This window comes from Chaetodon trifascialis, chromosome 1 (assembly GCF_039877785.1).
Source record: "Chaetodon trifascialis isolate fChaTrf1 chromosome 1, fChaTrf1.hap1, whole genome shotgun sequence".
Classification (NCBI taxonomy): Eukaryota; Metazoa; Chordata; class Actinopteri; order Chaetodontiformes; family Chaetodontidae; genus Chaetodon; species Chaetodon trifascialis.
Genome location: NC_092056.1, coordinates 18,569,942 through 18,596,047, shown reverse-complemented (window position 1 = coordinate 18,596,047; position 26,106 = coordinate 18,569,942). Strand labels below are relative to the sequence as shown.

General features: G+C 40.5%; 2 protein-coding genes across 3 annotated transcripts; both read left to right on the top strand.

Annotated features, from left to right (window-relative positions):
- The first annotated feature begins 6,510 nt into the window (after window positions 1-6,510).
- cgref1 (cell growth regulator with EF-hand domain 1) lies at window positions 6,511-13,907 on the top strand. Of its 2 annotated transcripts, none has more exons than XM_070962412.1 (7): window positions 6,511-6,642; window positions 7,608-7,713; window positions 7,949-8,023; window positions 9,365-9,438; window positions 9,694-9,818; window positions 10,144-10,245; window positions 10,913-13,907. In XM_070962412.1, exons 1-7 carry the CDS (start codon window positions 6,633-6,635, stop codon window positions 11,150-11,152), a joined length of 732 nt encoding a protein of 243 aa, XP_070818513.1. In that variant the 5' UTR covers window positions 6,511-6,632; the 3' UTR covers window positions 11,153-13,907. The 2 variants fall into 2 exon arrangements, with proteins under 2 accessions (XP_070818513.1, XP_070818523.1); XM_070962422.1 differs by having other exon boundaries at window positions 10,916-12,797.
- Window positions 13,908-21,896: 7,989 nt separating this feature from the next.
- efcab2 (EF-hand calcium binding domain 2) lies at window positions 21,897-25,634 on the top strand. Its single transcript, XM_070965965.1, has 7 exons — window positions 21,897-21,921; window positions 22,148-22,232; window positions 22,663-22,735; window positions 23,102-23,178; window positions 23,837-23,879; window positions 24,120-24,186; window positions 24,347-25,634. Exons 1-7 carry the CDS (start codon window positions 21,897-21,899, stop codon window positions 24,463-24,465), a joined length of 489 nt encoding a protein of 162 aa, XP_070822066.1. The 3' UTR covers window positions 24,466-25,634.
- Window positions 25,635-26,106: the final 472 nt, after the last annotated feature.

Here is a 26,106-nt window from a genome sequence, read left to right as displayed (position 1 = left end):
GCATTGAAATCTATGTAATGAAAATGAAAAGAAAAGTACTGATATAAATAAATTAGTCCGGAAAGCTGACATTTGATGAGTGTGATCTTTGTTCCTTGGAGCAACACCAAATGTGGAGCTATCATTTGGAAGAATCTGTTCAACAGAGATCCAGAGGCTTGAAAGTAAAGCTAATTATATTCTGATGTTTTTGTGTAACACACACACACACACACACACACACACACACACACACACACACACACACACACACACACACACACACACACAGAGTGAGCGCAGCAGGAGTCTCATGTTAACAATAACAGCACATTCTGTAAGAACAACATCGCTGTCTGATGGTCCAATTTTCTACATCATGTCTCCGTTTCTCTATGTTTGCCTGCTGTGCACGAGAATGAAAAGTGTTTTCTAAGTCACACACACGCACGCACACACGCACACACACATACACAGATACTAGGCAGCAACACCTGTTAACAATTACATTGTAATCTCCATTCCTGTAAGTGAGTGTCAGTAAGATGTTTGTGTACCAACCAGCTGTGAAATAGGGATCCGCTACAGTGCCAAGCCACTCAGTGAGTCACGCATGGAGATGTTTGAGTGTATCTGTGTGATTATGTGAGTGTGACTTTAGTTCTCGTGTGGTCATAAAGGTTGACTGGTCTTTGCCACTCACAGGTCTGGGTGTCAGAGTTTCCAGTGCAGCTCAACACTTCCCTGCTTGACCTTTATAAATGTGTGGGCAAATGCTTATGTGTGAGTGTGTTTTTGTTTGTGTCTGATGTTTCTTTCTTTCCATCAGCAGAAGTTCCACTCATTTTTGACTGATTTTCTGAATTTCTCATGTGTGCAGAATGATGCGAACACGCTTCAGAGGCCAAAAGTTTCATCTCTATGCATGGACAGTGAAGTGAGCTGGTATAGACTGAGCTGAACCCCCACTGCTGAGGAGTCTTAAATACAGCAAACACAGAAGCACAACCTGAGACTGAAGAACACAGGACACAGAACTTTGTCCCGCAAACAACCCTTTTCATGTATCCTGAGGAACCATCACTGCTGTGAGATCATGGTCAGAGTAGTCGCTGTAGCTCACAGTAGCAACAATCCATGAGGATTTCAGGACACTCTATTGTAATGATCAACAACAGTTCCATTAAGACCTTTTAGATTATAAACTCCAACCTTGTCAGGACCGGTAGTCCTCACGGGGACCAAAACCCAGGCCTAACGAGGGAAAACATCATTTTTGATGGCCCGGTTAATTAAGTTAGGTTAGGGTTAGGGTTAGGCATAAATTGGCTATGGTTAAGGTTAGCGTTAGGTTGTCCACAACAAATGGAACTAAATTCAATGTCGAAAATACAATAAATATGTACATGAAGATTTGTGTGCAAGATGCAGTCATAAAGATTTACAGGTGTAGTTCAGATCAAAATGAAGGTCGAGTTTAAAGATGAGTTTGGTTAAATGTAACGTAAATAAGAAAACTCTGTGTGTGCGTGTGTGCGCTCGCGCGTGTGTGCGTGCGTGTGTGAAGTTCCATGAGTAATTGTCCAATCATCCAGTTGAGTAAAACTACAGTTCAAACACATCTGTACAAACAAACTCATCACATTCTGTGGTGAACAAATCAGCTCTTATTCTGAACTATTTCCATTGTCCTGCCTCCATCTCACTTTCACCTTTCTCACCTTTCACCTTTATCCATCTGCACCACCCTTGTTTCCATCTCTCTCACACTTATTTTATTATTGTGTTCTATTTATTTATTTATTTTACTACTACCTTCCCTCTCACCACTGCTTTTCACCCATACAATCTAATCCTAAAGAACTGCAAAGAATTTAGTCTTGGCAGAGTACTGCAAGTGTGTGTGTGTGTGTGTGTGTGTGTGTGTGTGTGTGTGTGTGTGTGTGTGTGTGTGTGTGTGTGTGTGTGTGTTCACATGCTGCTGTGTTGGCATCTCAATAGAGTTTATCTACTTTTAGCAATTTGAGAGTAAAGTCTGGCACTACTTCAGAGGGTGGGAGGGCAAGAGACATGAGGGAGAAGGCCAGATGGGAAACAGATAAAAAAGAAGCAACCAATGAGAGCGAGGTGATGAGAGGATAGGGAAACAAAACTGAAGACGTGAATGAGGGAATAGGAGTGTGTGTGTGTGTGTGTGGGGGGGGGGGGGTCTACTATAGTAGATAGATTTATAGTCAAAATCCAGCCATTTTAATAGATGTATGTCTTTCTTATTAAGACCTAGCCCACCAATATTACTTGCACTTCAAATAAAGCAATAAAAATTTCTATTGTAATTTCACTATGAATAAAGGAACTGTACCCTTTGAGAAAATATTTCACTTAGTATTCTCATAGCAGAGGTTCTTTTAAACAACAACAACAAAAAAAAACCATCTTTGCAGCAGCACAATGAGTTTGAATTTTTCGTCTGAATTGCATGAAGCTCTGAAAATGGTTGTTATGTCAAATAAATCAGACTTGGCAGTGAGTGTCTATCTCTTATTTGTGTAGTAAAAAATAAAATAAAATAAATCTAAATTACAAACCATTTACTGTTATAATGCTACTAAAATGTTAGTTTACCAACTAATATTATTTTCAGTATTTATATACCATATTTACAGTACTTTGAAACTGATCTCAGAAACTGTATATATGATAATATATGATATTAAAAAAAAAAATCAGTATAACATTACTTCAGCATATAACAGTATAACATTAAATGTATCATATTAACAATAATGGAGCAAAGTTTTTTTTTATTTCATAGCAAATAGTCTATTTAATCAATGTTACATTAGTTAAATCAACAAACCGTTTGGTAGAACATGCTTTTAGAAAAGTATTTGACCTCTCTTTAACTGTTTTTTCTTGTATCAAATTAGATAATTCTATTTGCTAACTTCCTGTGAGGAGGCAAACAGAAGACGTACTATTTAAAGACACAGCGACGCCTAGTGGGCGTTCTTAGCATGACATACCTTACCCGAGCGGTGTAGCCCAGTCAGGGTGAGCTTTGTTCAGCACGTTCTTCAATAACATAGTGTCATTCAGTATGTGCTCTACCAAGAAAGAGAGAGAGAGAGAGAGAGAGAGAGAGAGAGAGGTGTTTCATGATATGATTGGGCGAGATGAGCCCCGTCAAGTGTCAGTGAATTTAATAACCTATGGGCCGCAGACCAAGTTGTGTCGAGGGCTGGTGGGTGGTTATGAACAAGCTCTTGCGCTGACTTTTTTTTTTTTTTTTTTTTTTTTTTCTTTTGCCGAATGCATTATGTCGGCTAGACCAAAGCGAAAGGGTTTGGTGTCTATTGATGTGATTAGGCCAGCCCAATGTCAATCGGGCCGCTGATCGACTGTCTGCTATTGTGGGCTGGTCAGACGAATATTTCAAATAAATAAAAAGTGGCCGACTATCGGCCCAAATAGCACGTCGGCCCACCTAGAAAATGCCCGCTATGCCAGATGGTCAGTCCGTCCCTGGCCTCCACTGAGAAACCCGAGTCGGTAACGTCTAATAGGCCCAATGTCCGGAATTCCCACAGACCCCTAAGCGACCCCTTTGTTTTTATGTCGGCCGCACAATATGAAAACTACAATTTCAGAAATTTCCTCAAGGAGGAGCTCATGCCCCTTTACGGCTGCGTATGGATTGGCTTTGGACTATAACGCAGCAGAGAGGTGGACGGAATCGATCCATTATTTGGAATTGAGTTTGCGCTTGCACCGGCTTCTTAGGGACAGCGTGAGATACTGCATGCTGCACTGTAGCAGCAGCAGCACACATGAAGAACCGTCCTTTGCAGGAAACCGGGATCTCCGCGTCTACTGGTACGTTATGATGAGCGCGTCCTGTCAGAAGAAGTGCAGGGAGCACTTCCCCGCGCTGCAGTTCCCTGACCCAGCAGACAGATCCTGGAGGACTTCAGAAGAAGGTCCCCCTACAGGTATCTGCACTTTGCGCACATCAGGGTGAGACACTCTGTTTAAGGACACCTTATGTCAACACATCATACCCGTATCTTCATTATGACCCCTGACAAATGTTTTTAAAACTAAAATTATTTAAATTCTACACAGAACATACTGTACAGCACTGGTACCGGTCCGTGGGCCATTTGGTACCGGGCCGCACAGAGACAGACACACTAATGATGATAATAGCAATAGTAATAACAACAACAACAACCCGGGCCGGGATCCGACACGGGATCTGACCCGGGACACAGACACACTAATAATAATAATATCAACAATCCGGGCTGGATCCGACCCGGGACACACACTGATGATAATAATGATGGTAACAGCTGGGTCGAGTCAGCTTAAATTAAAGGTATGAATCAGTTTTTCAGTATCTGACCCGGGACCGACCCGGAACTTTCCCGGATCGGTCGGTCCTGGCAATGTCCCGGGAAATTTCCGGGTCGGTCCCGGGTAAGTTCCGGTTCGGTCCCGGTATAGTCCCGGGAAATTTCCGGGTCGGTCCCGGCAATGTCCCGGGAAATTTCCGGGTCGGTAACGGTAAAGTCCCGGGAAATTTCCAGGTCGGTTCCGGGTAAGTTACCCGGGTCAGACCCAGGACCAGAACCAGATCCGACTGGGACAAGCACACACTAATAATAATTACAACAACAATCCGGGCCGGGATCCGACCCGACACACACACACACACACACACACACACACACACACACACACACACACACACACACACATAATAGAGAGAGAGAGAGAGAAATTTTGCGCACAGCCTTGGCTTGAAGAGCCAGGTTCTTCTTGTCTCGCAGTTTCTCTGCACCTCCTTTTCGTTTTCTCTCCATTTTCGAAGATCCTAACAGATTACGTTACCGACCCAAATGAGGGGAAGTGTTTCATGATATGATTGGGCGAGATGAGTTCCGTCAAGTGTCAGTGAATTTAATAACCTATTAAAGACCAGCAGACCAGCGTGTCGAGGGCCGGTCGGTGGTTATGAACAAACTCTTGCGCTGACTTTTTTTTTTTTTTTTTGCCGAATGCATTATGTCGGCTAGACCAAAGCGAAAGGGGTTGGTGTTTAATGATGTGATTGGGCCAGCCCAAAGTCAATCGGGCCGCTGATCGACTGTCTGGCATTATGGGCCGGTCAGACCAATATTTAAAATAAAAAAAAAAGTGGCCGACTATCGGCCCAAATAGCACGTCGGTCCACCGGGAAAATGCCCGCTATGCCAGATGGTCAGTCCGTCCCTGGTTTCAGTGTTTGGAGACAGCAGCATGAACGCATTCAAGAATAACTTTCCCTTTGAGACCAATGAAGACTGCACACTCAGCACACCATTACTGGCCAACTTACCTTGACCTGTGTGTGTGTGTGTGTGTGTGTGTGTGTGTGTGTGTGTGTGTGTGTGTGTGTGTGTGTGTGTGTGTGTGTGTGTGTGCGTGCGTGCATGTGCGCGCGCGCGCGCGCCGATGATATCAGTCTTGACTGCAGCTGTCCTATTGTAGTGGGGTTTGTTGAATCTCAGCCATCAGTACAATGTCAATATATCTACAAACAATTTGTTCAGTTGAGCTATTATTATTGACTGTTAATGATAATAATTGACTAATGAACTTTAAAGAAACCATGAGGTTGTTGAGACCTGATCTAAATATGTCATAAATGTATCATCATGCAATAATTAGATATATTACAATGTATCACTTGTCATAACACTACACCTGGCCTCACTCCTAATAATATGATTTTGTAAAAATGTCTCATCATTTGCTGTTCATTTTTGACATAATCATCACATTTTCATCTCAATATTCTTCATTATAATGCTCAGATAAGAACATTATTTCTGTACTAGGCTGCCTTGGAGGAATCAACTGAAATAAAGAGCTACTGGGACATCTTGTGGTCAAATACCAGGAGTGCATACAGGACCTCTAAATATGCTCTGTTGGTAAATTGAGCAAACATTTAAACGAAATTAATTTGTTGTGAAATAGTCTTTAAATGACAAAATACTGGTTCAAGGCTGAGCGTGAATGCAATGAGTAAAATATTTTTACACATGTACATGTAGGAAATAGCAATAAAAAATAAAAGAATGTAAGGAGGTAGCTGTATGAACATTGTAACCACTGGTGTGTGTGAAGTTTTTGATATTAGGCAGCCCCTGTGAAGAAGTTGCATGACTTCATATTGTAATATATCTCCTGAAATTATGGCCCCTGATCATACCGAGACTGAGCATTAAAGACGTATCACAACCCCCTGTCGCCATCCTGGAAAAGAAGACTTTGTCTGCCCGTCCCAGCTGTCCCGTACTCGAGGACTGTCTATGACGACGTGGCGTGAAATATAAAACGGAGAGAGGAGCACAAAGAGACGCTGCCTGCGCAAACTCACTGACACGACGGCGCCCCCGTTCTTCCACGTGGACCCTGTCATTGACCAAAACAACACGGTCTCCGTGGCAGCCAGGGAGCGCGCGTGGAGCCGCCGTTGCGCAGTGCAGAGCAGAGCGGGAGGCACGAGGCGGGGCGGAGGTGTCCTCCTCTCAGGATATGAACCTATAAACCGAAACCTGCCCGAATTAAAGCCTCTTTTTTTTACTGTCCACACATCAGCTATGCAGACAGGTAGGCTCATTATCACTCTGAGTGGAGACATAGAGTATAGCAGACTGTATTTATCCGGCTGTAGACCTCCGCGAGGCTTTCAGTTTGCATGTTACACACACATAAATATTTAATCTACATCTGTAGACATGCTAGGCTACTGTTTTACGCTGCGACTAGCCACCGCATGCCATATGTCATGTGTTTCTGTTTTAATTCAGGCCTGGAATGTCAAACTGAGTGGACATGACGAATTTATCAGAAATAATCAGTGTGCGGGTTGTAATAATGCTGCATTGAGTCGGTGTCAGCCGTGGGTCATGCGTGGCTGTGTGAGCCTCGATGTTAGCATCGCTGCTGCCCCGCAGAAGGATATGGCTAGTTCATCAGTCTATGCAGTGAGCAGCGTACCGTACATAGCTCGAACCAGCAGCGTTTGAAAAGCATCTACATATGTAACATCTGCATCTAACACTGAAGACACATGAACATATTCACTGATCTCTGGTGACAGTGTGGACGGACTATGCTGAGCTAAATACACATTAACAGGTTTGAATTGATCCTGCCATAATGGACCATAAGCTCCACCATCTGTGGAAATTGTAAAGGCTGCAAGATTGCGACAATGCTGTATTTATGCAATTATTGTTTTTTTCTTTGTCGGTAGGAGGTGTTACCTGTAGACTGGCCGTTTGACAGCTAATAACACAAATAGCTTGTATAGTTTATGAGTATGCAGGTGTCTTTGGGCAGGTTGTTGGAAGCTATGTGGAAATTCAACATTGTGCAGCATCGTGAAATCATCACCTGTGAATATTTCATATTTTGCATATTCTGTTCAATCTGAACTTTGGCCAAATAAATTCATGGAGACATCCTATGACTAAAGTGTGTGATGTGATGTGATGTGATGTGATGTGATGTGATGTGATGTGATGTGATGTGATGTGATGTGATGCCCTAACATGGCTGTGTGCTTGTAGGTGTATTCATGGAGTCTCACCTGGGCAGGTTGGCCCCATGTGTACTGTCCCTGTTCCTACTCATACACCTGTGCCTGGCTGCACCAGGTCTACCTGGGACGCAAAGGTAAGCCACCTCTCTCCACAGTTTCCCTCTTTTTTTCTGCGCATTCCAAAATAGAAACATTTTTAGTCTTTCCAGTAAATATCCTGCAATATTTATTTTGTCATAATTGATACATTTTATTGTCATAAAATATTATTATTATTCAAAAATGTTTATATCTCTGTGTGTTTAACTGGAAATAATGAAAAAAAGTGTATATTTTTTGTTCCCTTCTTTAATTTTTTTTATCTCTCAGTGAGGACACCCAAGATGCCCGCCCCCCTTCAGCAACACTAGCCAATCCCTTTGGTTCTGGAGAGGAGAACCGCAGGTGAGGGACACATGGTCGATGTGCTGCTATTACACATCCGGTTCATTTTAAGCTATGAATGTGCTCTTGACAAAGTCTCTAAGTAGAAAGCTGAGTCTGTTTATGCCCTTACAAAATGCCTAAATGCCTAAAATGCAGTTTGAAATACCTTTTTCTCAGAGGATGATAAGATATATTTTACATAGAATGAAGATATATTTACTGCCATGCATTGTTTTGCACTACTGTATGACATAGTAGTTATTACTAAAACCATAAACATGCAAACCACATCCAAATTTGTTCAGCCTGCGGTGTGCTTTAGTGGACTAAGCAGTCTGGTCTCTCTGTGGACTTTGGCTGCTGTGTTGTGCTAATGATGTGAACTACACCATACACTGATAAGATACTGATATTGCAATACTGTTTTTTTTCCATTATGGGGATAGAGAAAGTATAAATTATCCTCACACATATCGCAGATATATTATGGCTGACATCTGATACAGCTGTATTAGTATGAAGTGGCCCATAATAAATTACAAGTTTGATATTTTCATGAAAGAAAATGAGAGACATAATGACTTTGTGGACTTAGCGAGTGTGTTGTTGGTTACTTTGTGGCTTTAGCTTCTTTCCACTGGCTGATAAGATATACTACTCTATCATAGTGGTTTCTTGCCTGGTGAGCATATGACCAGACAGTGTTTGTCAGCTGTGTAGAAAAGCAGTTGATAGTATCTGCACCTCCCTAGATGAAAGATGCACGTTCACCTAGGCCACACAGGAGGCACAGATGCTGCCTGGATGGAAACAAAGGGCTTTTTCGGGTACAAATTTTTCAATTGTAAAATGAGAGTTGCAGTCTTTCAACCATGTTCCCATGAATGTGAGCACTACTTAATCTATGGCCTGAGCATGGAACTAAAAAAACTCCTGTTTAAAACTTTGGTCAGCAAGTGTCACTAAGTATCACTGTTCTCCAAACATATGACTTCTTTCCATTTTCTTCATGTGAGATGTGTGAGGTTGCAGTCTTCCAAAACAATTAAGCAAACAGAGAAAATGAACAAATAAATGAATAACCTTCCCTGAAACACAATGCTTTTTGATGAGGTGGCACCTCCTCCTGGTAAGTGGAGTCATATGGTGGGATTTATTTTCAGTAGCATCCAATCCTGCCCTCTTGTGGCTGAAAATGATACAGAATTGCTACAATGGCTACAGCTTAAGTTAGCCTGTTTAAGAATCACTGGTAAATAAAGAAAGATAGAACAGAGATAAATATCAGCCAGTCTGATTGTATCTGCAAGAAAATCTGACTCCTCAATTGAAATGTACTCTGTACTGCGTGCAATGCAGGTTGCTGCAAAGTTACATTCAGTCCAGTCTAAAGGATGGTCAAGGAGGACCTGAAATCAGCACCTGGGAGCAAGGTAGACATCTCTTCCTACTGGTTCAGTCATCACTACCAAACATAAACACAAATTTTACAGACAGCTGTTTACTGAAATCCGATGTCTGAGGTACTAATAAAGTAATTTCCTATGATTTGACATTTTTTGTAACGTGCAAAAAACCTACATTCTTTACATTCAGTCAGGGATTTTCATTCTGTACATCCTATATTACCGCAGTGCATCAAGCGTGTTTGGTATTAAACATGTCAGTCTTCTCCTGCTTTGTGTCAGAGGTATTCTTCCTATTTCGTCTTTATGACTACGATCGCAGTGGGCTCCTGGATGGCTTGGAGATGATGAAGCTACTTTCAGACTATAACTCCCATCATACACCTGGAGCACAAGCCAATGAGCTGGTGAGGGGGAGTAGCTGTGTGTTTGACATGCCATTGTCTTAGGGTCAAGTTGACCTGTTTATCTGACCTGGTGCATGTGTGTATGTGTATTACATCTATTACCATCGTTGTGGGGATAAACGTCTGATTATACAGTCACATTGTGGGGACTCGTCTTTTCTATGGGGACAAAATGTAAGTATAACATAAATCGTTAAAGTTTAGGGTGAACGCTTTCTTTATTGTGTGTGTGTGTGTGTGTGTGTGTGTGTGTGTGTGTGTGTGTGTGTGTGTGTGTGTGTGTGTGTGTGTGTGTGTTTGTGTGTGTGTTTGTGTGTGTGTGTAGGTGGTGTCTATGGTAGATTTTTTACTCCAGACTCAGGATCTAAACCAGGATGGTCTGTTGGCCCCATCAGAGTTGCTGTCTCCTCCATTACCTCACACACAGGTACTGTGCATTCACACAAACACACTCTCAGCTCTTTCCTATGAAGTGTAATGATTGCCTTTAAGCCACAACAGACAAAACACAGTGGATTCAGTTATGCAGAAAAATCACAACAGTAATATCATACAATCTACAATCACACATGTACTAGCCAGTGAGATTGTATGTTCTGTGATGGTGTTACTGTTGGGAATTTTCTGGATGGCTGCAACATGTAATAACCAACAAATAATACAGCGTATTTAGGAAATACAACATAAAACATTCCTTTTTTTATTTTAAACACAAATGGCAATTCGTGACCTTCTGACCTTGGAAATAGTATTTGACAAAGTAGACCCAACTCAAGGTCCCCTTACCAGCTTTTCCAAGTGTATAAAAACCAGCGTAAATGAATCAAATATATGATATAAAAAGAAAAGGCTAGTAAATGTGCCTTGAGCTTCCAGTGTTTTGTCTGTATCTTGTTTTTGTCATTCAATACATATAAAAAGGATGTTATAATACTGAAAACCATTTCATGATGATAAGATTAGTTTTGATGTTTTATAACAGATCAACATGTAGATTGAGGTAGGATTCAATTTTAAGTATGTATTTTGTTTTGGTTTACTGAGCTATACCTATTTTTTTTTCTCTGCTTCATTTGTGGCAAATGTAACATTAGCAGGAGGTGGCAAAGCCCAGTACTGATGAGGAAAAGGCAGGAGCAGCAGAGCAGACAGAGGAGGCTCATGACAAGTTGCCACCTCAAGATGAAGAGCAACCTCAACAGGAAATGAAGGCAGAAGAAGAGGAAGTCATAAAGAAAGTAGAACAGCATGAACAACAAAATGCAGAAGCCCCAGCAGCAGAACAAGGGCAGAACCACAAAGCTGCTGTCCATCAGGGCCAGCCAGAGATATGAATGCACTCACATGCTGCTTCTGTCCACACTGTCATTCTGTGCTCTTAAGTCAAGCCAGCAAAAGACTGATAATAGAGTGAAAATAATGCCCTCAACTGAGACGACTTCTTCTTCATCATCATTCCCACTAAAGGTCTCTCTCTTGATTTGAATCCTGAAATCCTACCATCCATTACAGTAGGAGTATTTAACATGAAGATGGCTGGTAAATGACAAGATGACTCTGTTAAAAGTATTATTCCTGTCACTTTATTGGAGAACTTTTTTAATTATGGTTATTAATTGGTCTTAATTGTGAATGCAAAGAATTCTAGAGCTGTAAAAGAGACAAACGTCTTGAAAAATCGTCTTGATAAATGCAATATCTGTATTAGTAAGACAGAAGCCATCATCAATAGAGATTGGCAACTTTGGAATCTTTCATTTTCTTTCATTGTATTTATATATTTTTTCCATCATACCAAGCAAAATAGCATATTTTGAATGTATTTGAGGTTTTCTACAGTATGTAGAGACTGATGTGTCATGTACACACTGATTGGCCTTACTGTGTCTGACCCATTCTAGGATTTGCTGCACCAGGAGTGCGTCTGGACTGTTATGTAGTTAAACTGGTCTCATTCACAAACAGCTCAGTTTAGCTCGTGTGATAAGGTGCACTGGTGTGCCATGAAATTCAGTTTGGTCTTCCTTGAAAATTCCTGCAGCCTATAGAATGACTTATATGATTTAATGGATAACATTAAGTCTTACTTTTTCTCTGTCTATGATCCCATGAGCATTATATTTTTTTAGTGTGCCTGAATGAGTTGGGAACTGTGAAAATCTAGAAAAGTGAGGTGCTCTCAGAAAGTGCTTTATGAGTTGCAGCCATCTACCATCAGTATTCATCTTCATCATGAAGGCCAGGAAGGCCCCACTGAAATAACAGTTGATGTAATTTAATATTAAATTCAGCCTTTCTCAGCAAACTTGAAATGTATTAAGAGTATTTGCTGCATTTTTTTTGTTTACCCCTTTTAAACATTTATGCATCCTGTATACTTTGTATCTTGACCCTTCTGGCACACCGTTTTTGCTTTTTGTAATACTTGCTGGCATAGACATAATATACGTAGACGCCTCATTGACTGACGCTTCCTATTGGAGCTGACGTTCAGCGCGGCCGCCATCTTGGATGGGTCTCCTATGCGTCCCCTGTGCATTTATTTCTACGGAGGAAAGTGTATGTCCAACTACTATAATCATCACAACTCCTCTAATTTTTACCCGATTTTGGTTTGTTACAAACGTCAGAGATGTAGTTATGATACAGGACGCTGTCACACATTAAAAACAAATGCTTTCATGCTGAAATACTTTGTCTTTGTTAAAGAGCATAATACAGACACATGGTATGGCATATTAATAAATGTATTAATGAATTAATTTTAGATTTTAATAAAGAAACAGTTGATTGTTCATTTGATTTCTCTCTCTCTCTCTCTCTCTCTCTCTCTCTCACACACACACACACACACACACACACACACACACACACACACACACACACACACACACCCCGTCTGGCCTGACGTGTCTGAATTTAAACAACTGTTCACAGCTTGAGGATGACTTGCTTGCAACTGGGGCTGGGAAACTAAATAAAATAAAATAAATAAATAAAATAGGGTCATAGTTGCTCTCTTTACGTTGACTTTGGTTGGCTCTGGTGCTAGCGGAGACCCACCCAATATGTCGGTGATGCTGGATTACGCTCCAGCACGTAATGAGGCGTCTACGTATATTATGTCTATGGCTGCCACCGCTGTGCGTTGCCATGGATACAAAATGTAACGGTACACACATCACTCATGAGAAGCTCTTTTTTCTCGCTGTCTTGTCAGTGCTGTGCCATGTGGCTTCTGTTTTTACAATGTAATCACTTACCATTCAGATGAGTGACATGGCCAAGTGTGTCCACTTTATAATAAAGTCGTGTTTATTTCATGTTAGGATACATTAAAATCTGGAAGCTTTAAATTGTGAACTGTGCAATTTTTCAGAGACTTGTGGTGATGCACAGTATTTTGCACATCTAAAAATACACATACACATTAAGGAAACTGAACTTAGTGTGTTTTGTGCTGATAATGGTTGTATATCTTTCTTTCTTTCTTCACTTCAGTGTAGGCTGTGCTGTTTGGGGCAACTGCCCCTCAATGAGGTGGTCCTGCAAGTGTTTCTCCTCGCCGAACCAACGCACACTAATTGCCCATTATATGTCCATCTTGTTTTCATTTTCTGACTTATTTCTATTGCTCTGTTTGGAGGAACACTAATCCATGTTATGTTATAGAGAAATTGTCAAGAGAGTGGACATTTCAGTAATGTTTGAATGTTTTCATTTTCAACATTTTGAGCAAGTTTCTCAGATACATTTTTTTGTTTGTTTTTATGAATCTTTGCAATTTACTGCAGCAACTCTGAACATTCACTCAGAAAGGACTCTGTTGAACTCGGAGAGTTATTGTTTTCCCCCAAAGGAAGGCTCTTCTTTTTATGTATTATATTATTATTATTATTATATATGTGTGGGACAGTGTAATTTCAGTTTGTGAGCAAAAGTGTGTTAGAGGGTGTAAGGGCTATTTTTTTAATATGTCCCAAAGAAGGTCTTTTTTGATGTCTCGACATCCATTAACACTTATTTTGAAGCAAGGCTGCTTGAAGTTGGACTTGTTGGGGGTTAAATAAAGGTCCTTATTGAATTGTCTGTTCAGCTATTTTTTCTTGGGTTAATATTTAGTTTGTCTAATTCTCATGGAGAGTCTTTGTAGATATTATTTTGCTTAAAATTTTGAAATCTAGCAATTTCTGTAAACTCAAGTAACTTGGCCATAAAGCATGAGAAAAAATAATAATGTTGCTCTCACTTGATAAAATAAGTTCAACCATCATCTTTTTTAGTTCTCTTAAGTAATGTTTTCCAGTCCACATTACTTGATACAGAAATCGTAAGTTATAGCAATTATGTATTCCATGTTGAGCCAACTTGATCCGCAGTTGTAGGAACTTGATAAAATAAATTCAACCAACATCTCTTAAAGTTAACTCAAATAATATTTTTAAGTTCAACTTACTTGATACAGGAAGGTGAGTGCAGACTGTATGTTGCATGAACTCATTAACTCAGTCAAAGCTACAAGATGACTTGACATAGTTAAGTCGGGTCAGCTAATCTTTTTTTTTTTTTTTTTTTTTTTTACAATGCATGCTTCCCGTGAAATTATTTTCTCCGCATTTATCCCATCCTCGGTCTGTCGATCCTCCGCGGCAGACCAGGAGCGGTGGGCTGCCAGCTGCCAGTCGACACCGACGCCGGCGCCCGGTAGGGTTGCCACCTTTCAGAAATGAAAATAAGGGACGCCCACCACAGCTTATTTTGGGCCACTGTTTGTAGTAAAGGGGTGATCAAGAAAGCAATTAGTCATACTTAAAGCTTGAAATGCTTTATTACCAGTGAACACATTCTTTATTGTGCAACATTGTTGCATATAAAGTGCTGTTAATCAGGCTACATAAAGCCGCAATTACATGCATTCCTATTTAACATACAATGAGGAAAATATATTTAAAAAAGTGCCATATGCACACAATTTAGTTAGTGCACAATCAATTAGCCTAGTTAATGAGATAGATCAGATGTCATCCAAACGGTTAAACCACACTAATAAAAGAATTTATGTAATGATCACTGAACACTGTATTCCTCAAAAATATAAACATTTTGACATAGATTACACAGAAAGCTCTACAAACATTTTTAGTCTAGGAAACGATCTGAGGATGTGCTGTTTCCCCCGCTGCTTCTCTGACGTCAGCCAGCTCTCTCGCTCCTCTCAACCATTCGGTGAATTGAAAGTTTATTTCAACCAATCCAGAGTTAGTAATTGTTGCCGAAACATTAAAAAGGTGTTCCAAGAAGGTTTTTGTCGAGTTTTATTTTGTTTTTGATGCATTTGAAGAAGTTTTTTTTAAAAATGCTAAAATCACTGTTTTTTTGAATGGAGTCTGGTGGCTTTGGCGACAGCGCTACAACAGCTGTTTCTGCTTACGCAAAACAGATCTTACTCATCAACAAAGAAGTATCTCTGTATGGATTCTTTCCATAATAATGTCAGACACTTATTTGTAGGGTAGCACGGTTGCACAAGTGGTCACACTTGTCGCCTCACAGCTAGAAGGCCCCCGGAATCCCGCTGTGGGCGCTGGTGGCGTGTCCTCCACCACGGCTTCCGTGCCTGCTGCTCGAGGAAAAAAGGGGGCCTTTCTGTGTGGAGTTTGCATGTTCTGTGTGGAGTTTGCATGAACCTAAGGTTTCCTCCTTAAATAACTCCCACTAAAATCATGCAAGAAGATCACCAAAGGAAGGAGAACCGAAGCACCGAAGGAGAACTGGTCCCCGGGCGCCGGCGTCGGCTGGCGGCTGGCAGCTGGCAGCTGGCTGCCCACCGCTCTTGGTCTGCCGCGGAGGATCGACAGACCGAGGATGGGATAAATGCGGAGAAAATAATTTCACGGGATGCATGCACTGTAAAAAAAAAAAAAAAAAAAAAAAAAAAAAAAAAAGATTAGGTGACCCGACTTAACTATGTCAAGTCATCTTGTTGCTTTGACTGAGTTAATTTGAGTCAACTTATAGTGTCAAGTTTTATACACTTCAAAACATGAGTTCGTGCAACATAGTCTGTTGACTCAACTTCCTGTATCAAGTAAGTTGAACTTAAAAATATTATTTGAGATAACTTTAAGAGATGTTGGTTGAATTTATTTTATCAAGTTCCTACAACTGTGGATCAAGTTGGCTCAACATGGAATACATAATTGATACAACTTGCGATTTGTTGACTCAACTTTCTGTATCAAGTAATGTGGACTGGAAAACATTACTTGAGAGAACTAAAAAAGATGTTGGTCGAACTTATTTTATCAAGTTAGAGCAACATTATTATTTTTTCTCATGCTTTATGGCCAAGTTACTTGAGTTTACAGAAATTGCTAGATTTCAAAATTTTAAGCAAAATAATATCTACAAAGACTCTCCATGAGAATTAGACAAACTAAATATTAACCCAAGAAAAAATAGCTGAACAGACAATTCAATAAGGACCTTTATTTAACCCCCAACAAGTCCAACTTCAAGCAGCCTTGCTTCAAAATAAGTGTCAATGGATGTCGAGACATCAAAAAAGACCTTCTTTGGGACATGTTAAAAAAATAGCCCTTACACCCTCTAACACACTTTTGCTCACAAACTGAAATTACACTGTCCCACACATAAATAATAATAATAATAATAATAATAATAATAATATAATACATAAAAAGAAGCGCACCCATCCTTTGGGGAAAAACAATAACTCTCCGAGTTCAACAGAGTCCTTTCTGAGTGAATGTTCAGAGTTGCTGCAGTAAATTCAGTTCAATTCAATTCAATATACCTTTATTTGTCCCGCAAGGGAAAATTCCAATGTACAACAGCACCAGTAAAAGATAGAATTAGTTAAAAAAACAGCAAGTATATACAAAGGGGTGTAATAAAAATAAGCATTATATAAAAATAAGCATTATTAGATTATAAATTGTATTTGCGGACTGTTAGGTACAGGATGAATTGCACAGATTATTGCACCAGCTATTGCCCAGATTATTGTACAGATCATTTACAAATGATTTACAGATAAATGCACAGATTATTGCACCAGTTTTTGCCCAGATTATTGCACAGGTAATTTACGGATGATTTACAGATAAATTATCAAAAATTACTTTCAGCAGTTCTTGTTGTGTAGTCTGACAGCTGCAGGAAGGAATGACCTGCGATACCGCTCCTTCACACACTTTGGATGTAGCATCCTATCACTGATGGAGCTCCTCAGTGCAGTGAGTGTGTGTTGGAGTGGGTGGGAGTCATTGTCTGTCATGGAGGACAGCTTGGCTGTCATCCTCCTCTCCCCCCCAAATTGCAAAGATTCATAAAAACAAACAAAAAATGTAACTGAGAAACTTGCTCAAAATGTTGAAAATGAAAACATTCAAACATTACTGAAATGTCCACTCTCTTGACAATTTCTCTAACATCACATGGATTAGTGTTCCTCCAAACAGAGCAATAGAAATAAGTCAGAAAATGAAAACAAGATGGACATATAATGGGCAATTAGTGTGCGTTGGTTCGGCGAGGAGAAACACTTGCAGGACCACCTCATTGAGGGGCAGTTGCCCCAAACAGCACAGCCTACACTGAAGTGAAGAAAGAAAGAAAGATATACAACCATTATCAGCACAAAACACACTAAGTTCAGTTTCCTTAATGTGTATGTGTATTTTTAGATGTGCAAAATACTGTGCATCACCACAAGTCTCTGAAAAATTGCACAGTTCACAATTTAAAGCTTCCAGATTTCAATGTATCCTAACATGAAATAAACACGACTTTATTATAAAGTGGACACACTTGGCCATGTCACTCATCTGAATGGTAAGTGATTACATTGTAAAAACAGAAGCCACATGGCACAGCACTGACAAGACAGCGAGAAAAAAGAGCTTCTCATGAGTGATGTGTGTACCGTTACATTTTGTATCCATGGCAACGCACAGCGGTGGCAGCCATAGACATAATATACGTAGACGCCTCATTACGTGCTGGAGCGTAATCCAGCATCACCGACATATTGGGTGGGTCTCCGCTAGCACCAGAGCCAACCAAAGTCAACGTAAAGAGAGCAACAATGCCCATATTTTATTTCTTTATTTATTTTATTTTATTTAGTTTCCCAGCCCCAGTTGCAAGCTTAACAGGGTAGTGTAAGACAATGGAATGACCTGGAATTTTAAAGCTTACTTTTCCAGGCCTTAAAAAAAAAAAAAAGAAAGAAGGAAAAACTGTACTGAGCAGGTATATATGGGAGCTTGTTTGTATGTATGTGTTAAAATCAGTGTATATCACAAACATCAGCAGTTTCAGTCTAGGCTATTATGGAATTTTTGTCATCCTCAAGCTGTGAACAGTTGTTTAAATTCAGACACGTCAGGCCAGACGGGGTGTGTGTGTGTGTGTGTGTGTGTGTGTGTGTGTGTGTGTGTGTGTGTGTGTGTGTGTGTGTGTGTGTGTGTGTGTGTGTGTGTGTGTGTGTGTTTGAAAGCAGCAGTGGACTGTGGGCCGACACACATAATGAGTTGGCCAAAAAGACAAAACCTTCCTCGTTTCGAAAGTTTGTTTAATACGCAAGTCAACAGGTTATGCGAGATGTCTGGTTTTTGTGCGTGTGGTGTGTGTGCGGCAAGCGTGCATGCGCCTGTGATTAACTTTACATTAAATAAACTCAGCGCACAAAAACAGAAATGAAGAAATTCTTGTGTTATTGGTGTGTACAGAAGGGTTATGATTTTGTGTGTGTGTGTGTGTGTGTGTGTGTGTGTGTGTGTGTGTGTGTGTGTGTGTGTGTGTGTGTGCGTGTGTGTGTGTGTGTGTGTGTGTTTGAAAGCAGCAGTGGACTGTGGGCCGACACACATGATGAGTTGGCCAAAAAGACAAAACCTTCCTCGTTTCGACAGTTTGTTTAATACGCAAGTCAACAGGTTATGCGAGATGTCTGGTTTTTGTGCAGTGGACTGTGGGCCGACACACATGATGAGTTGGCCAAAAAGAAAAAAACCTTCCGCGTTTCGATAGTTTGTTTTGGTGAAGTTTTATTCCAACACAACAGAGTAAAAAAACTTACTCAAAGTTTAATACACATGACAACAGGTTATGTTCTCTCAGCTTGACAGCAATAGTCCTTCTGACTAAAAGCCCAAATCCCTTTTAACAGTGTAATTCCACTGTGTCCCGCTCTGAGCTCACGCAGAAACCTGAAATTTGACCTAAAAGTGTTCCTCGATACCGGTCGGTGAATCTTCTTTCACACATGCACACGGACAGTCAATCTGGTTGTGTGTGAACGTGCAGGATAGCAGACCTCCACCTGCCCAGCAAGATCACGGGACTCTGCCGTTCACCTCAGGCGCACGAGGACATCATTTGCATGAAACTATGAATGAAACATGAAACATGAAACTCACTATGCAAATAGTACACATTTGAATAACATGCCTAAAACTCAGCGATAGTTTATGATCTATTTGTAAAATCTACGGAGAAATATAACTGTTTTGACAGTGTGGCAGTCGCTTTCGTCCCGAAGTGAGGACTCTGACGGGACGCTGCGGGGCTCGCCGAACCGCAGTCAAAAATCCACAAATTTAAAGTTACCTCACTTTTCTCCAAAATCTGCGTCGGTCCGCGTGTTTTCGATCTGGGAAAGTAATCAGTATGCTCTGCTGAGTAATTCGGCTTAAAAAATTGACCATGAAAAGGTTTTTAAGGTGTTTTTTCAGTGCTTCATCAGTTGCTTATTAGATCAGGCGAATCGAACTCCGTTCGTCTATGGCTCATCGAAGCTATGGCTTGTTGGGTGCTTCCTGACATTAACGGATCATCAATGTAGCGTCTTAGCTGACATATTTCTGTTCTATATTTGTTTTATTTTGTATGGGGCAGCAATCTCTCCACATAATTGGCTGTTCAAGGTCAATTATAGGTAGGGTTGCCACCCGTCCCGTAAAATACGGAATCGTCCTTTAATTGAAAATTAAATGTTGCGTCCCGTATTGAACTAATACGGGACGCGATTTGTTCCGTATTTTCACAAATGTCCAATACACATGTTTGTCACACACACATCAACACTAAATCTAACAATAATAAACAAACTAAAACAGGAAATACTAAGGCCAGCAAAATTGTCGTGAGGGGATCCACGCAGTACCCCGGTCGTGCGTCTGTGGCTGTGTCCCAATTCAGGGGCTGCATCCTTCGGAGGACCCTTCCTACGCGGCCCACGGAGGACGCGGAGGGTCCTCCGTGGGCCGCATCAACCATCGGTAAATGGGACTATACGTAGACGCCTCATTGACTGACGCTTCCTATTGGAGCTGACGTTCAGCGCGGCCGCCATCTTGGATGGGTCTCCTATGCGTCCCCTGTGCATTTATTTCTACAGAGGAAAGTGTATGTCCAACTACTATAATCATCACAACTCCTCTAATTTTTACCCGATTTTCACACGGTTTGGTTTGTTACAAACCTCAGAGATGTAGTTATGATACAGGACGCTGTCACACATTAAAAACAAATGCTTTCATGCTGAAATACTTTGTCTTTGTTAAAGAGCATAATACAGACACATGGTATGGCATATTAATAAATGTATTAATGAATTAATTTTAGATTTTAATAAAGAAACAGTTTGTTCATTTGATTTCTCTCTCTCTCTCACACACACACACACACACACACACACACACACACACACACACACACAAAATCATAACCCTTCTGTACACACCAATAACACAAGAATTTCTTCATTTCTGTTTTTGTGCGCTGAGTTTATTTAATGTAAAGTTAATCACAGGCGCATGCACGCTTGCCGCACACACACCACACGCACAAAAACCAGACATCTCGCATAACCTGTTGACTTGCGTATTAAACAAACTTTCGAAACGAGGAAGGTTTTGTCTTTTTGGCCAACTCATTATGTGTGTCGGCCCACAGTCCACTGCTGCTTTCAAACACACACACACACACACACACACACACACACACACACACACACACACACACACACACACACACCCGTCTGGCCTGACGTGTCTGAATTTAAACAACTGTTCACAGCTTGAGGATGACAAAAATTCCATAATAGCCTAGACTGAAACTGCTGATGTTTGTGATATACACTGATTTTAACACATACATACAAACAAGCTCCCATATATACCTGCTCAGTACATTTTTTCCTTCTTTCTTTTTTTTTTTTTTAAGGCCTGGAAAAGTAAGCTTTAAAGGTACAGGTCATTCCAGCGTCTTACACTACCCTGTTAAGCTTGCAACTGGGGCTGGGAAGCTAAATAAAATAAAATAAATAAAGAAATAAAATATGGGCATTGTTGCGCTCTTTACGTTGACTTTGGTTGGCTCTGGTGCTAGCGGAGACCCACCCAATATGTCGGTGATGCTGGATTACGCTCCAGCACGTAATGAGGCGTCTACGTATATTATGTCTATGCTTGCTGGCTGTAACCACTTAATTTGTGTGGGATCAATAAAGTCTTGTCTTATTTATACAGCCGGAAAAAATAAAGTAAACATGACTTTATCCCTGTCCCTGTCCTTCTGTCTCCTGTTTCTAAGATTTGATGAATTTCTCAGAATTCAGTTTAAAAGGCCCAAACAGAATACATACATACACAGTGTGTCAAATAAAATAGGAAAAGCAAAGAGAAGAAAAACAAAATGAATTATTTTTATGAATTAGTTCTGTGCATTGGGTGAGCAAAGGATTTTCTTAAAAAAAATAATAATAATAATGCAAGAGATGTTGGTCATGAAACGGTAGTAAACAGGCTTGTAGGTGTGGACGACAGTATTGTGTTGGCAGAATAGAACTGTGTTAAAAAGTACAATATACAGAATACTGTTGAGTGTAAAGATAGATGTTCCACAAAGCTGTATTTGAAAGTGTGACTGGCTTTACTAGATAAAGCTTTGTGTACTTGTAGTCTGTTACTCTTCCTGTCATCAGCTAGCTTAGTTAGCTAATAAACGAGCTACTCCCTGGTTGCTAGGCGACAGAATAACAACCGGGCAAGCATGGCGGAGAGCAAGAAAAGCGCAGGTTCGTACGACTTAGCCTAGCTAAGATACATACTGTCTATCTTCAAGTTTAAATTCTCATGTTCAGACAACAATTAAAGACGCAGATTGGGCGTACTGAAAGCCTCAGGGCGCCATAATTCCTTTCGACTTATGGTTCAGTGGTTGAAAGTTGTTTACTTGGAATTATTGTTCAGTCACTAACTCTTGGCTCTGTCCCTCGCTCTCCTATCATCTCTGTCTGTCAGAGGCCATCGTGTCGGATGTCCACAAGAAGATCAAAGCAGCTTTCGAAGCGTTTGACTATGAGTCTAACAACACGGTGGATGTGCGGTGAGTTTTCTTAAACCAGATGTATGTCATGCTAAAACACATGCACATGCAGGCTCTTCAATGCCACCTGTGAATTAGCCTCCATACACAGTTCTGTCGAGTCTGAATATACTTGCTTCATGAATATACTCCACCCAATCTTCTCCATGTGCTGGGTTTGAACCTTGTGATCTCACACCACTGAAGGCTGTGTTCAGGCAGTGGTATATAGGGAGTTAATTATATAGGGTAAATATAGTAAATGAGAAGTTTGAGGAAAACACACATCTGGTCCTGTAGATTTGTGTCAAACATGTTATACTGGCAGTGATGGTGAGCAGAAATTTTGTCACAGGGGGCCTTAATGCATCTGTCAGGGAAATCAGCATCATCACACACAGTCTTAACATGTACTTAACTAGTGCGGTCTAACATGAGGTTTGTTTTCCAGGGAGATTGGCACCATCATCTATTCCCTGGGCTGCTTCCCCACTCAGAGAGACCTACATGACTTTATAGCAGAGGTTAGAACAGTGTTTATTTAAGTTTTTGCTCATATCTTGGATGAATAAAGGAAATTAAGAAGTTATCTGAGGCTTTCCTCAGGTGTGTCTACTATATCCTCTGGTGAAATATAATAAATAATGGTATTGTGATATCATTTCACTGAAATTGTCACCTCATTTTCTTAAATACTGCATTTATTGTTAATTTGCTGGAGCATAAAAATAAGAATTACAGACACCATATGCCTGAGATATGTCATGTACACAGAGTGTTCTTGAATTATGCACGTCTTGGGGTGACAGTATAAGCAGCAGTGAGGTTTGTTAGAAAATTCAGAGCTTGTTCAAGAAAAAAAACCCAGGATCTTTGTCCTGTTCAACCAGGTGGAAGAGGACCACACAGGATATATCCATTTGGACAAGTTCTTGCCAGCCATGACTAAAGTGCTACTGGAGTGCAAGTAAGACAGTTGCCAGCTGAATAAATAAATAGGTGTTCATGTTAAATGATTTATAATACAGCATCTTTCTACAAGAGCAACTGAATGACCTGTCACTGGTACGAGTTTTCAGGTTGCTTTTAGATTTGGTAAATATACTAATGTAGCTACTGCAGAATAGACATGTGGTGTAAAGGTCTGTTTTTTGATCATTAATCTTTCAGGCAAGGTTTTTTTTCACCACCTAGAAAATACCAAACATCTGACTTCTTTAAATAATACATGCCACTTTCCTTTAAACATGTGTTTTTCTGTGCTGAGAGCTGCTAAATGGGTTCTTAAGTGTGCTCCCTATAATACACAGATTCATCCTGATGTCGTCCACCCCGACAATATTTCAGCTTCATTGTTAACCAGTGAAAATCTTTGGATCGTCTTAATAAAATGAGCACAGTAGAGTTCATTCTGCCGTGTACCCTGGGCTTGGAAATTACGAACAGGAGCTACATTGACTCTATCTGAACACTCATCCCGTTGCTTATTTGGTCTGTCATAATGTCAGTACTATAAGGGAGTACTTCCATACTGTAGATGGTGAAGTATAGAAATGGTGTGTGTGTGTGTGTGTGTGTGTGTGTGTGTGTGTGTGTGTGTGTGTATGTGTGCTCGTCTGCTTTAGGTTCCCTCCCATCCCTGAGGACCTTCTGCTTCAGGCCTTTGAGGTGAGACCAGTCATACTCTCCAGTGCTGTAGTTTAGGGGCTGTAAACAGATTAGCAGGCGTCAGAGTCTCAGTTTGATCTGGTAATTGCAGATTGTCAGCTCCAGTGACTGCACTGTGTCTTAATCTAGTAGGAGCTTGAGCCTCTGAGAACATCATACAGTCAACAGAGTAACACTAACATCATAAGGTCAGTCACCGACATTTGTTCAAGCCTGAAGGCAGTAACGGTGTGTTTGCAGGTTTTGGATAAAGAAAAGAAAGGATACCTGGAGCCTGAGGAGCTGACAAAGTACATGACACAGGAAGGTAAATTTCCGTTTTGACTTTGTGAGGTACCAATACTGTTTGTGTAGTGAAAAGCAGATTATGTCATGCTTTGTGTATCTAACATATCTAACACTTGACCTCCACTAAACATAATGTATTTTTTAACCATGGCCATATTGTGTTTGTCTCTTTAAACCAGGTGAGCTCTTCTCTCAGGAGGAGATGGATGAGATGCTGACAGCACTCACTGACCATGATAAGAACCTCATCTACTACAGAGACGTAATCAGCCAGCTGACCATTGACCCTGACATGTAGACAGTGTCACAGTGTGTGTGTGTGTGTGTGTGTGTGTGTGAGTGTGTGTGTGTGTGTGTGTGTGTGTGTGTGTGTGTGTGTGTGTGTGTGTGTGTGTGTGTGTGTGTGTGAGTGTGTGTCAGCGTATCTTTGAGAACTATTACAAACACACAAGTCTGTGTATGTTTGGTGTTTGTGTTCATGTCCACATTTCTCCAGGTGGGCTTGTAGTTCTGATATAACTAAGAAATGTGCACAGCTCAATCCTGACTTTATTTCCAGAGTTGTCTTTCTATTCAGATTTAATACTATTTGGTCTTTTTTGGCAGATTTGGGGAAATGTATCAATGCAGGAGCACCATCATTTAGATGTCCATTATTTTGTTATTTTTGTGTTCCCATGCAGTTATATATTGTACCAAACTTCTCCTTATTTCCAAGTCTGACATGGCAGAGATGTTTTCCCCCTGCATAAAATGAAATTGTACAGTATGATTTAACTGGAGTGCTGCAGTTGTAATTTTGCACTTGAATGTGACTGTTCTGAATCTTCTCTTTTCATTTTTGACTTGATATTGTTTCTTAATTTTAACACAAAAACTCAACATCTTGAGACAATGTGGAGAGAGAAGGTATTTGTGTGTTTGAGAGATCTGAGGTGTATTTCAGAATGGGAGCTTGCTGGTACCCCAACCTCAGAACCATGGCTTGCTTTTCATGGAAAATGTTTGTTATCCCTGTGTACTCCAGATGTGAGGGAGAGAACTGAGCAGATCAGGCTGTGAGAGCAGCTGTAGGTTACATTTATGATCCCTTGTATTAGATTTTCTGTAACAGCTCTATATGGCTAGAATATCCCTTGTTCAGTGATTATATCTGGGCCCAGTGGTGATATCGGTTTATATTAGATTATCTGGTCATTCATTTGACTGAAGGTTAGACTATGTGTGCAGCCAATGGACAAAAAGGGAAATGCAGGAATTAATAACGTAATGAGGATGAGGAGCATTACCTATATGAAGTGCCATCAAATGAAATGTGCTCACTGTGGGAAGAATGGTGAATTATGAATTATGATAAGGAAGCCATGGTGTGACGATCCCATAATACTCCTCACAAGTGTCTCAAAGAATTCTTGAGTTCAGCAGGCCCTGAGTATGAGAAAATAAGCAAAGCTGGGATTGGCTTTATCAGCGTAGCATTTTATCTTCGGTGATTCTGCATTGAATAGTTATACATGCATGAAACAGTTAAACACAGCTTTGGAACAGGGGTGACATGACTTATTTGTAGCTTAGATAAGCAGATGATATGGCAGCAAACACAAACAGTTCTCCAGAATCCATGAATGCATGCCGAAGGTCTGCTTTGAACGATTTCATTTCACAGTAAAAACAATGTCTCCTTAGTTTTGGTTTCCAATAACTGTGTAAGACAAGGACATCAGAGAATAAAACATAAGCCTACAGTAATAGAAAACGTCTGTATTAAACATTCCCTTTTCACTAACACCAAAAGTCAAGAAAGAATAAGGCTCATTTACCTTCAGCATAATCAAACAGCATCAAATCAGTACAGTCTTGATAGACAGAGAAAGGATTTAAAGGGATCTCTTCACCTTTAGGGTCTTCTTTGTCTCTTAACCTCGTACTTGTTGCATTG